The sequence below is a fragment of the Mandrillus leucophaeus genome, unplaced genomic scaffold (genome assembly GCF_000951045.1).
Source record: "Mandrillus leucophaeus isolate KB7577 unplaced genomic scaffold, Mleu.le_1.0 Scaffold723, whole genome shotgun sequence".
Classification (NCBI taxonomy): domain Eukaryota; kingdom Metazoa; phylum Chordata; class Mammalia; order Primates; family Cercopithecidae; genus Mandrillus; species Mandrillus leucophaeus.
Genome location: NW_012107842.1, coordinates 1,186,724 through 1,199,689, shown reverse-complemented (window position 1 = coordinate 1,199,689; position 12,966 = coordinate 1,186,724). Strand labels below are relative to the sequence as shown.

The window sequence follows — 12,966 nt, the reverse complement described above, 5'->3', positions numbered from 1 at the left end:
AAAAAAAAAAAAAAAAGAGTGAGAAAGAAATCTGGTCCGTCCTTTAAAGTCATTCACAATATCCTTGGTATAAAATATTCATACAACACATGTGTACAAAATAGTGTACAGTTCATAAGAGCTGTGCAAAGACAGCAAAGTTCGGTTAAAAAAAATCAAAGAGGCTGTGTAGGTCTCTCTGTCCACACCATGCCCATTTCCCAGGAGGTTTGCAGCTCAGCAACACCTCCCTAGGAATAACAAAAGGGCACAAGGTAGAGTGTGTGGTGTGTATACCGTGGATACAGAAAATAAAAAGAAAAAGCTTTAACACACACATACAAGAATAGAGACTGCTACTTCTCCCCCTTTAGAGAACTCACTTCTTTCCCCAGAGAGCTTTTGGAAGGTGACAGAGAAGACTCAATATGTATGTTGTGCCTTGGACGAGAAGGCACTAATATATATATACTGTTTTTGTTTTTGTTTTTTCCTTTTTGAAAATCTTGAGCTTTCTAAGAGAACACCTATGGGGAGACAGGAGTGGGGTGGGGGGTGGAGATGAGAGACTGGAGTGGAATAGGAGCCCCTTGCTACCTATTAGGGGAGGTGGAGGGATCTAGACAGTCAAGGTTGTTGGAGTTAGTTATATGATTTGGTGTTTTCACTCCTAACTCGGTTTCCTCCTCCATAAACAAATTTCCTACCATATAGGGTGGTTGCTGCTAACGACCAGCAGGGCCTGTCTCACAGTAAGGTCCAGGCCATGGGGCCATAGGACACCCCACTGTTTAAAACAGTTTGCAATAAACAAAATAGAATGGAGCCCTTGCTGAAAAGTTAAGGCTGGGACCAAAACTTAAAAGTTAACTTACGTGGGGAGGACTATTGGGAGTTGTTTTTTTTTTTTGGGAAGGAAATGTCTCTTTGGGGCTACCGCAGGGCCAGTGGCGCCCTCAACGAGGTGATGGTTCCACAGTCGAGAGAGGCAGCATCTGGGCACGGGCAAAAGTGAACGCGCAGACTGGACCCCACCTCTTCAATTTCAAAGCACTTAAAAACAGTACTCTGGAGTGCGAGCGGCTTCTAGGACACGGTGATTTCCTCCTCTTCTTCTCCCTCCTCTTCCTCCTCGGAGTCTGAGAAGTCCGAAGGTTTCCCAGGACTGCTGGAGTGCGCGGGCGAGGGGGGCAGCGGTTCTGGCAGCCGTGAGTCCCGCAGGTGCGGGGGGTCTGGGGACGCGTGGTAGGCCAGGCGGTGGCGGGGGCTGCCCGGACCCTCCTCCTCCTCCTCTTCGTCCCCAGGACCCTTCTGGCCCACGTCGCTGAGGTCCGGGTGCGGATTGAGCTTGGTGGGCAGGGTCTGCTCGCGGCAGCCCCCGCTAGACAAGAGTTCGCGCTCTTTGGAGTTCCGCCATTTCATGCGTCGGTTCTGGAACCAGATTTTCACCTAGGATGTCCCGGCGGGCAAGAGGAAGGGGGAAGCAGCGGTCAGATCTGGGGCCCCGGGGGACGCACGGGGCGGGGAGTGGAGTGGGGAGCAGGCTCTGTCCTTCCGGCTGTGTCCGCTCCCCACCCCCAGAAATGAGTCCAGGTGGATCCCCGCATTGACTCCGCCCCCGCATCAGCGCGCGGTTCCCTTTGCCCCACCTGCTGCCATCCTGCCCCGAAGGGCGGGGTTGGGGGACCGCTGAGCCTGGGAGAGAAGGAGGGAAGTGGGGTTGGGGAGAGAAGAGTTCTATCCTGCGGAGCTTCGAGGGGGGTGGCCCGTGTACTCACTCCCTCTCTAGGCCTCGGTTTTCCCATCTGTACAGTGGGAGCTAAGCGGTTTCCGAACCCTTGCAATTGACAGGTGTGCCTGGAAGGGGTGAAGGGCGGGGCCGGGGGGTGCTGTGGAGGAACTGCGCTCACCTGCGAGTCTTTCAGGCCCAGCTTGGCCGCCAGCTTCTTGCGGTCGGGCTTGCTGATGTACTTCTGCTTCTGGAACATCTTCTCTAGCGCCTTGCGCTGCACGTCGGAAAAGACTGCTCGACGCAGCATGCCCCGCCGAGGCTTCCCGCGCGCCGCCAGCGGCCAGGAGAAGGTCCCGGGGATGGGCACGACGCTGGAGGACGCTGCAGGGTGGGGGGAGGTGGTGAGTGAGTGGGCGTACGCCCCCCATCCCCAACACGGCTCTCCCTGGCTTTTCGCTCTGATTCCTTCATCTCTTTAAAGCGCTCCTTTTTCTCCCCCTGGAGAATAGGCCACGAACCTACAAACCTGCGAGAGTGAAAAGCGCTTTCCGCCCAAATAACTTTCCCTTTCAACTGTGCAAACCCGGATTAGGTAAAACCACGGAAACACAGAAAATAGCCCCCACAATAGCCTGTTTCATTTTTCCATTCAGTGGACCCAGGGAAACAAACCTGCGTACATCAGCTAAAACAGCAATAGAAAAAATAAATTACAAAAATAAAAATAAAATATCCAACCGAGGCCACTGGGTTTCTCCCCTAAGCTTTTATCATTTCAGTGGCTTTTGCATTCTTTAGATGAAAATGAGGTGCTTTACTATTTTGATAGAGGGAAAAATCCGATTTAGATTTTTTTGAAAAATCCAATAAGTATTCATCTTTTTAATATTAATCCTTCCTCCCCTCCCCCACGAAACGTAAAGAATTCGGCCCGAATACATGAAAAGTGGCAGCTAATTAGCACATTGACTGCTTCCCAATGGGTATTGGTATGATAAAAGGGGGGAGAGTTTCGCTTTAAGCGAAAGAAAAAAACAAAACAAAAAGAAACAGAGACTCTAATGAAGCGTGAATGGTAATTGTGTAGTAATGAACTAACAGAAAAAGACTGAGGACAAGCAGCGAAAGCCATATATTACTGGGACAAAAGAGATTTACACTTTCAAACTAAACACAACTGCAGGCCAAGACCATTGGGAGAATACTGATGGCAGAGGCTTCTCTTCCCCGAATCGTTTTCATTAAATGGACATGAAAAGCTATTTATAAAGCTCGGGTTGTTTTTGTTAGAGCATTGAGATGAGGGAGAAAGGGAGCAAATTCCATTATTAGCAGCAGTGTGAATGGTGGTGGTGGTGGTGGTGGTGGTGCTGGGCGGGGAGGGGGGTGGCGAATTCTCTCTCTCCCTTTAAAAAATCAATTGCTTGTTTCTTTTGCTGATATTTGGGAGTGCTGTCGTGATTTTACCCATCCCCCGCAGGCCATACCCAGTTTTTCTTCTCTTTATAGGGACTCTTCTGCCTCGCTTTTAGTTTTGATCAGTGGCAGAGTTTTAGAGCCATAGTTTGAATCATCAGTGAGGTTACAGGAAGAAAACCTGGTGGAAGCTGTTTAAGGTATTGCTCCTTTAGGCTGGGAGACAATTATGGGCTTTCTTCCAACTGCTTCTTATTTTTCAAGATCAACGTTGTTTTATAAGACAGAGTGAGAAAGGAGTACGAGAAGGGGTTTGGAAATCAGGCTGGAAATAGAAAGTTGGGATTGGGGGAGGATCTAGTCCCCCTCCCCCTGGGCAGCCCTAGGCATCCCACACAAGAGGGCACCCCATGTGGTCTTGTGAAAAGCCCGAAGACCTGAATGAGTCTTAAAGAGAAATTAGCCCCGGCTGGTAGGTGTCTCTCGGCGGCGTGGAGGGACTAGGGCCGGTCTGTGTGTGGCTGCCCGGAGGAGCTGACCAATTGGTCATGGTGCTGAAACCTTTGTGGGGAATCGTGGCCAAGTGCACTGACTCTGTGGGAAAACGGCGGCGTGAAGGGATGCCAACAGCTCCTCGCCGGGAAGGGAACCGCCTCAAATTGGGACCATGACAATTCCTGCTAATTTGTAGAGCAGGGAATTGGTGCAAAGTGTCAAGCAGTCACTGCTTGTGCTAAATAGGGCATCAAATTGGCGCGACGGATTCATGAATGTTGTACGCCTCGCAACCTCTGAACCAGAGCATAACCCCGAGGGGTGGACGGAGAAATATGGCTTCGGAGCAGGGAGCAATGGGCCGAGGCTGGGGCGCCGCCCTGCCTCGCGCAAAGAAGGGGGACAAGACCTACCTGGGAAATAAGAAGATCTGATGAAAGGCTGAAAGGACCCTTCGAAGTAGGGAAATGCGAAGGTCTTGGGAGGGACGCTCTGGAGCAAGGCTGGGGATGTTTCTGGCGGGCAGGGGAGGGGGGCAGAAAGGAGAGAGGGAGACAGAAAGAATCTGATTACGTACTTGCCTATTGTATAGCACACTGAACGCACGATATAATTAGCCCTTCATCTGGTTTCAAAGACATCTTTCTTATATGTTGACAGGGTAAAATAAATCTTCCCAACATTGTCTTATCTGTAAAACTCTTTTCTTTGCCCCCAACATAATTCTCTGCGCCGTCCCACTCTACCCCAGTCTCCATCCTGGGCACTAACGAGATAGGTAGGACTGAGTGGGGATGAAAGAAACTGGAGATTTATAATATTAGCTAATCCAATAAACATATCATATTGAGTTAAAAAAAAAAAAAAAAAAAACAACTCTCCTAGAAGCTCGAAGGCAGAAACGCAGACGTCCAGGGGCGTGCGCTCAGCGTTACTGCACCAGATGAGACTGCGTGTGCTCCAGTTCATTCCGAGGATGGGGAGAGCCTGGAGGCTTTTCTTCCCCGGAATTGACTGGACTATTCTCATATTGCCTGACGTAGGGTCTCAGAGTTCGTGCGTATGTGTGTGCACCGATATGTGTGTGGGGGCCCGCTCGCTAGAGGAAACTGAGGCCAGGAGGACTCCGCGCATGCCTGGTACCTGAACGGGCCCTCAGGGTTCTGCCCTCGCTTACCTGTTCTGGGCCCCGAGGAGAGGATGGCGTTCACTCCAAACTTCAGAAACGTGGTCTCGCTGGCGGGCGAGACGGCAGTCGGCGAAGAGCCGCCCCGCCGGCTCCCGGGACCCGGGGAGCCCAGGTCCGAGGCCCCTGTGTCGGTGAGGGCCGTGGGGGCCCCCTGCCTGGGCGGCGACATGCTGGAGGTGGGCACGCTGCGGGGCAGGTAGGCAGGGGGTCGGCTGATGCGGATCAGATCCTCCACCAGGAAGCTGGAGTGGCCGGAAAATGCCGACTGCAAGGACTGGGGCAGCGTCAAGGTGGGCGTGGGCCGCAGGAGGCTAGGGTACCCGGCGGGGGGCGCGAGGAGGCCGGGGAACATCATGGTAGGCGCGGGGCGGGCGAAATAACCCTTCTTTCAGTGGCCGGAGGGTAAACACCTCGCTTCCCGCCCCTCCCGCCCCCGCAGTGTCCTCTCTCTTGGGCTTAGCAAACGTCTCCAAGTAACAATCCCACTTGGGCGTCTGCGAGTCCTCCGTGGTCCTCCCGTCGAGGTGATGGTTTTATAGTGGCCCGCCCGCTAAAGCACTTTGAAAAGTGACAGCTCTGACAATGAAGTTCAACAAAGTTCTCCACTCGAGCTTCATTCGCCGGAGGCTCTGGACTCTCTGATTGGCGCAGGGGTGCAATTTATGATTGGATTAGTCTTCATAAGCATGGCCCGCACAATGGGCCGGCAACAAAGGCCCGCGCGCATCAATTCTGCATATCGACCGCCTCTTTGCAATACAGTGCGCCCCCAAAGCTCTCGCGGAAGGTTTTTGTGCCGAAGCAACACCCGGGCTAATTAAATGCCTATTTAGAAGTTTCAGATGACATCTTGCCTCATAGAAAAGGAATTATTTAAAGAACGCACTAAATTTATTTGCAGCTCCCCCGCTAAGCCTGGAAAATAAATCAATAAATATTCATAGAAATACATCTTCAGGCTATCAGCAAAGTTACCCTCCCTCTTGTGGGGGTGGGGCAATGAAAAGTTTCAAATCAGTGGACATAAAAATATAGTCCCTTTCCGGTCTCTAACCCTATCCGTTAATCCAGCTGAAGCGTAAAGCAGATGTAGGGGTGAGTGAAATCAGTGTTAGAAGTCCCATTCTGACGACTCAGGGAGACTTGGAAGTGGATGCTTTGGGACCACTGGATGTGTGTCCGTAAGAGTGGGGGAGAGGTCTGGAGTTATTTCATCTCGGGAGACGGGTTGAGTTTGAGCGTTGGTGGATACCTGAACAGTAAAACGAGTCTCCTTCAAATTCCCGGCAACTTGGAAAACGATTTTCTCTAGGAGTTTCTGCAAGGGGCTCTCCGCACCTCACCTTGAGGGAGGAGCGGAGGAGAGCTGCGCTGGGCTGCGGGGCGGCAGGATTCCGCTTGCAAACAGCTCCGGCTGACCGGAAACTGCCTCCGGCAAGGGTATCCAATGGCTGTGAGTGCTATGCTGGCCGTTCTCCAACCACAGAGAGCTCTCGGCATTTTAAGTTGAAACTCACAGCCCTGACATTTTAAGTCTTAGCAGCGAACCCTACAACTTGCGGGGCGCTTAACTTGGCCCAAGATTTGGCAGCTTCTTAATTAACTACAACGCACAAACACGTGAAAACCAGAGGGAAGGGATGCGGTTCCCAAGAATGTTGGTCCACCCCAGGAAAGCCTCCTCTGAATGTGGGGCTTCAAACAAGAATCTTCCTGGAGACAGTCCCTTCGCTTTCCTCTGGTTGGGGCTGAGGTGGCACTAAGACTCGATTCCCCCCATTTCTCTGTTCGGCGAGATAACAGATGTGTTAAATGTTCCATTCATCTCTTTAGTGTGGCTGAACCTCCCCAAAGAGAAGTGTGCAGCCCCGCCAGGCCGCCCTGATCCTATTAACCATGAACTAACTGTCACCTTCAGCTGGTTTTCCTTTTTGCTTTTTAACACAAAGCTTTCTGAAAAATCTTATTAACCAGCTTTATTTCTCTCGATGGTTTTGTTCGGGGTGTTTTGTGTTGATGATCTCCATGTCGCTGCTTTAACCATTCAATAAAAGTGCATCTGCGATTTATATCACATTAAACCAGAAACGGAGCCCGCTAAAACTCTCCCTTGATTCAAATTAAAAAGTTATTTAGGGCCCGGCTCCAGAGGCGAATTAATGCTAGAAGATGACGTAAGTACGGAGTTTCTGAGCCCAAGACTGCTCACGCTCATGGGCAGCGGGAGAAAACCAATCAGGAAAGAAACAACTTTTAAATAAGGGGCTATTTAAATATGGGAAGCGCCTCCCTGGAAACGGAAAAGGGAGATCTGTCGAAGAACGTCAGAAGTTCCTCTTTTTGAAGTTTGCAATAACATATGTGAGAAAAGTATAAGCTATCTGAACTCCTGCACTTTAACCTTGCCACGAGAAAGCTTCCCACTGCAATAAGACTGGCTCTCTCCTTTCCTCTCCTGTCCTTTTTTCCTCAGGCCCACCTCCCTCCTTTTCCCACTCCCTTTCCCTCTGCCCCCCACCCCTTTTTCTCTCCGCGTCTTAAGGACTTGGGCAATTGCCAGTTCCCAGAAGGACGCTCCGGGGGCTTTAGGACGTTTGATTCCCTACCGGTGAAGCGCTTGTCCAAGTCTTCCGGATGACCAGAATAGTCTATATTTGCCAAAATCAACTTGGATTTTGTTTTTTTGGAGGGGGGGAACGGTAAGAACTTGAAGTCAGCGTGAGCCCTTCCCACCTCCTCCTTCCCTGTTGGGGCGTTTGCCGGGGTGTAGTTTCCTGCCCGTTGACAGGCTTCATGCCACCCCCTAGCCCCCGCCCCAAGCCCCCGCCATTCTGCCTCACTATAGACTAACTGCTACTAACTTCTCGGGTTTTAAAAATCTACCCTGCCATTTTTTGGAGGGTGGATCAACCCCTTGCTGCGATCCACGTGGACCCTGTTTCCTGGGGTCGGTCTCCACAGCCTCCTAAAGAATTCCTAAAGCGCCAAAGAGGAAAAGTGAGGGCGGGGGCGAGGGCGCGAGGGCTGGCCGCCCGTGAAAAGGCAAAATAAATCCTAGGGAAGCAAGAAATTGGACGAAAGGATCTTACTTTAAGTGATCTCCTTGAACGCGTCTTTTCAAACTCCGCGATAGCCTAAGGGGTTGCGCGGCGCGGCGCGGCGGCTGCTGCTAAGACCTGTGACTAATGCCATTTGACCTGAGCCCGTGGGGTTTCATGCGTCCTGCCATTCATTGTTATGTCGTTATCTTCAAGTTTATTTCGGAGAAATCACTCGCAGTGTTTGTCTCAAGGCTGAGCTGTCTATTTCTCTTTCAAGGGAAAAGAAGACGGGAGGGGAAAAGAGAGAATCGGAGGCCCTGGTTTGCGGTTTAAGGTCCGCCGCAGCAGATCCGGCTGGGGTTCCCCGGGCCTAGGTGGCCAAAGCTGCCGAAACCTCCCTTGGATAGTAGAAAGAGCGTGTCGGAACGCACTCTGGGGGTTCCTTTCCCCCATCGCAGGGGAGAGCGAGCATGTTGCTGCCCTGGGCGCAGTGCAGTCCTAGCAGCAGTGCGGCCCTCTCCAGTGCTGGCCGTGCCTGGAATTCTTGGATAAGCTAAGGCCAGCAAGCGAGGCGAAACGGACACTACAAAGTAGAGAGTGGAGTGAGCTTCCCCGCCCTCTGAAAAGATGGCAAGTGTCCGTTTCGGGAAGGCTGCAACGCTAAGGTCACCCTTCGCAGGCTTCGGACCCCCAGGCCTCCACGCTCCCTGCCGTAGCAGCCAACAGAGTGAGAGCACATTTTGGAAGATTGGCCGGACGCCGGGCGGTGACAGGGAAAAGCGCCCGACGCCTGGCTTTGGGGTGGGGGGGTGAGGGGGTGGGGGCAGGGAGCTAACGGGCCAGGCGAAGGAGGAGGGCTGCGAGGCTCGGACTGAAAGAGCTTTCCTACCGCCCCAGTCCCTCTTTGCAAGCCTCTCTATTAAGACAGCTCTAAGGGGTTCACCTTCAGAATAGGCCACTAGGAGCTACCGCTGCCCCAGCTCTTTCTAGTGTCTCCCCCCTCACCCCCCATCCCTTTCACACGCACTCCCCTTTTTTTCCTTGAAAATCCTTCTATTGTGCCAATCAAGCAGATGGTTTGCAGGAAATATAGCTTGGCCTCGCTGACCGAAACTAATTTTAACTAGCTTTCCAAGCCCGAAACGTTTGTTTTGCTCTTACAAAATAGCCCCCAAAACAGCTGGCAAGGGTGAATTAAACCCATTAAAGACACATTTATAAGAAATTATATTCACATAGATTGCCTGAACCCCCTTGTGCTGCCTAAGAGAGGAGATGAGCGCATTTAAATGAAAATGTCGCCGGACGCTCCCCTCCTTAACATAGCCTGAAAGTCTCAAAACATTTTACTAAATAGATTAACTTGACTATTGTCTTGCATCACATTTATCAGCTTCATTAAGTGAATAGCTGAACAAATATATTACGCATGCATGAAAAGCTCTTTTTCAAGGAGCCTCATTGTATCCTCAGCCCTGACAGGTGGTTAACTGTGTGTTGTTTGTGTGTGTGTGTGTGTGTGGGTTTTTTTGGTGTTTTCTTTTACTTTTTTTTTTATTATTATATTTTTTTAACCCGAAGAAAGGGGATCTCTGTAGAGTGGCACAGGGCTTGCAGTGCGGACTTGGAGAAAGTTTACTTTAACTACCTTCTTGGACAACCCTCTGCCCCAGCAATATTAAAACCATGTTGGGCCAAAGATATATGAGACCGTTCAAAATAATCAAAATTAAATTTTGGTAAGCCCAGCCTTGAGTGCTTTCTCTCTCTATCATTATCTTTGCCCCCTTGTCTGGGAAATTAATTTCATACTGCTCCTTTTTAAAGCTTTTTAAACATAGCCATTGTTTCTCCTTGTTTAACCAGCTTTTCACAGACTGCAGGATTAAATATTCTTCTTTTTTAAAAAAGAAAATAATAATAAAGACAGAGTCTCATTTTGTTGTCCAGGCTGGTCTCCAACTCCTGGCCTCAAGTGATCCTCCAGCATCTAAATATTCTTTTAACTCACATTTGGATGCATTTCACTTTACTGTATGTCTTTAGAAAATGTTCTTGTCTCCTGGGCCTCGGTGTCCCTATGGGTAAAACAAGGGGTTGCCCTAGAAAGCTCTCTAAGGGCCCTTTCAGATCTGATTTCCTGAGGTTTAAAAACCCTCAACTCTTTGTTGCCTGTGAAGGGGCCCAGCAACTCCCAGCCCCTGAGCCCAATGTGATGACAGGAAGGACAGCACCTCCAGGTTCTAGGGTGCTGCCTTGGTGGAGGGGAGGAAAGTGGAGTACTCTAGAGGCCTAAGGCAAATCTGCCAGCTGGGGAGGACTGCACACACTGGGTTCTCATTCCTGGGGTCTCAGGATACACTGGGTACCAAGAGCAAAAGCCTGGAGGTCACGCCACCCTCCCATTCTGGTCCACATCGCTCCCTTCAAACAGGCTGCCCTGCCTACTGCTCCTCTCCAGTTCTTGGTGAGAAGTGGGAGGGGATCTTCCCTGGCCCCCTCCCCTTGTCCTGGGCCTCACTTTTTAGCTGCTTTGGTTACTGGCGGAGTGCCACAATGAGCCCCTTCCACGCCATGCTCCATCATCTTTTCCCTCTCTTGCCTTTTCTGCCTTCCCCTAACCCCAAGCTGCAACTATTGATGTTCTCTCCTGGAATTTTCTGGTTAAAGAGGCTTGGATGAAGGTGAAATTGGTGCTGGGTGGGAAAGGGTATAGAATCTTTCTCTGAAAGGGCTGCTTTTGTCCAAGGCAAGAGGAGCAGAACTGTGCTGTGAATGAAGGTTGTCTTATGATGTAGATAAGTATCTCTGCTTAAAAAAACAAAAGTTAGCCTGGTGCAGTGGCACACACCTGTAATCCCAGCACTCTGGGGTGCCGAGGTGGACAGATCACTTGAGTCCAGGAGTTTGAGACCAGCCTGGGCAACATATTGAGACTCTGTCTCTAAAAAAAAATTTTTTTTAAATTTCTTTTTAAAAGCTGTTTTGGAGCAGCCTCCAGAAGAATAAGAAGAGCTTGTTGGGTGTGGTGATGACTTGCAATCCTTTCCCAAGTGATTAATCTTCCCTGATGGTTTGATGAGATTCTTAGGGAGGGGGCTGAAGATAGTTGTGTTTCTTTTGGAAGAACTTCCTTCAGTCAGATAAGGGAATTTCAGAGCAAGCCACTCACTCCCTGTACTTCAGAAGGAGAAGTGGGAGAGGCAGAAGAAGGTCAGTGAGCGACTTTGTGTCTGAGGCTTATTTCTGAGGACTTTCAGTCTCTTTTGTTCAAAGCACTCAGCATGCCAAAGCGCCATATTTTGGGCTATTGTTTTCTGAGTACCAACAGAAGGAAAAGAAATTATGTTTAGAATCAGGACCCGTAAACTGGAGGAGTGCGGGAGAAACATCCTTGCCTCTAAACATCAAAGCTCATTTTGTCTCCGTTTGAGATTTAGAGATTTGCCCTGTTGGGACAAAGAGGTAGACACCCATGGGAGGATTGGAGGCAAAGCTACTAGTTCTTCATAATGTAGTGAAAGTTAGTTTTAAAAATTATTTTTTCTTCTAACAGGTAGGGAGTCTTGATTTGGCCAAAGGAGGGACTTATCAGAGGGGCTGTTTTGAACCATGAGCCAGTGCTTGAGAGGGAAATATTCTGTATTGTGTGAGCCTCTAAATTGCTGGAGAGTTATTTGCCTGGGGCTGAGGCTTAGATTTTAATGCAGTAAAGAGAGAAGGAGAAATCTCCAGGGACTTTTGCCTGCTCTACAGTTCCACTTAGTCAGTGTAGGGAAGGGAGAGGGAGGCATAAGAGAATGTGACATTCTCTTACATAGGTAAGAAATGAGGAAAATAGCTTTATTTATGGTATTACTATACTACACAAAGGCCTCAAGACCAAATGCCGGCTTCCATCTGCAGAAAGAAATAAGACAATCGCCTGCCTGCTTACCTTTATCTACCATCAACCTCCCCTCCCACTGCAGAGAGAAAAGAGATGGTCATCAGACAGAGAGGTTCCTTTCTGCCAGCTTACCCTCCATTCTATTCACATCCCTGCAGAGAAGCCCCCTCCTGCCTCCTTGGTAACTGTGCTGGTTGGTTATTTTTTGTTTACCCTTCTAAACCCCACTGTCTACTCTTTCTCCCTCCTGCTTTGCCCCGAGAGGCTGGCCTCTAGGCCATGCATTGACACAGGATACCTTGCTGGCTAGATTCTTCTAGCTGATTCCTATCAATGGAAAGCACTAGCACCAACTCAAGGGCAGAAGAGGTATTTATTCCTCCCACTCCCTTCTTGCCTAGTTGCATTTCTGGGAGGGACTGTAGCTACAGCTTCCAAGATCACTGGACTCTGGCAACATTGTCCTTTCAACCTTCTGCCCTTTCACACCTATGGACATAATGGGATATAATGGCTTCCCACTGTTGCTGGTCTTTAAGTACATTAATATCCTTTGTTTATTTCCTTTACCCACTCACACCTCTACAAACAGTCTCTTGCATATGCACTAGAAAAATCTGCTGCTGGAATCCTGACTGATACAAGGACCTTGTTCTCCATTATTCTTTCTATATATAGCTTCATATTTTCTCTATATTAGCTTTAATATTCCTTCACACTGGTTCTTTCAAATTGTGTTCATTTTCAAAAGGACTCTCCATTGACCTTATGTCTGTCTGTAACTACCTCTTCTTAGAAATGTCCTGTAACTCCTGTGAGGCCTACAGATGGAGGCTTACCTTCTGTGAGGACTACACATGGAATCCCACCCTACTTTACTACTCACCCTACATTATGAAGGGCCACACACCCCGAAGTGTTGACACCTGGTCTGAATATCTGAAATCCATCCCCAAGCCCCACAAACAGCCATTCCTGGGCTATGCCTTAGATTTGGTGATAGGCATACCAGTGATGTGATCCACCCTTGGGCAGAGAGACCTGGGAGGGGTTTGTGCAGTCTTTGAAAATGAGCTTGGTTCTATTTGGGCAAAGAATTCCTGGGCCTAAAAGGGAATATATAGGCTCTAGGTGAACATGTGTCTCTGTGGCCCCATGGATTCCTGCCCCATGGAGATGCATAGGGCTGTAGAGAACCCAGACTGGGGACATATCTTAAGCGCAT

The 12,966-nt window shown here is 49.7% G+C and overlaps 1 protein-coding gene across 1 annotated transcript; it reads right to left on the bottom strand.

Annotated features, from left to right (window-relative positions):
* Positions 1 to 1,012: 1,012 nt before the first annotated feature.
* On the bottom strand, positions 1,013 to 5,166 carry DBX1 (developing brain homeobox 1). Its single transcript, XM_011965407.1, has 4 exons — positions 4,800 to 5,166; positions 4,036 to 4,137; positions 1,890 to 2,092; positions 1,013 to 1,428 (listed from the first exon to the last, which is right to left on the bottom strand). Exons 1-4 carry the CDS (start codon positions 5,164 to 5,166, stop codon positions 1,066 to 1,068), a joined length of 1,035 nt encoding a protein of 344 aa, XP_011820797.1. The 3' UTR covers positions 1,013 to 1,065.
* Between the last annotated feature and the right edge of the window lie 7,800 nt (positions 5,167 to 12,966).

Excerpts from the sequence above, each read along its gene's own strand:
- DBX1 (XM_011965407.1), bottom strand. The coding sequence starts at position 5,166 with ATGATGTTCCCCGGCCTCCTCGCGCCCCCCGCCGGGTACCCTAGCCTC. Across the intron at positions 4,138-4,799 it reads CTCCTCGGGGCCCAGAACAG|AAACATCCCCAGCCTTGCTC; the intron begins GTAAGCGAGGGC and ends CCTGCCCGCCAG. Across the intron at positions 1,429-1,889 it reads TGGGCCTGAAAGACTCGCAG|GTGAAAATCTGGTTCCAGAA; the intron begins GTGAGCGCAGTT and ends GGGACATCCTAG.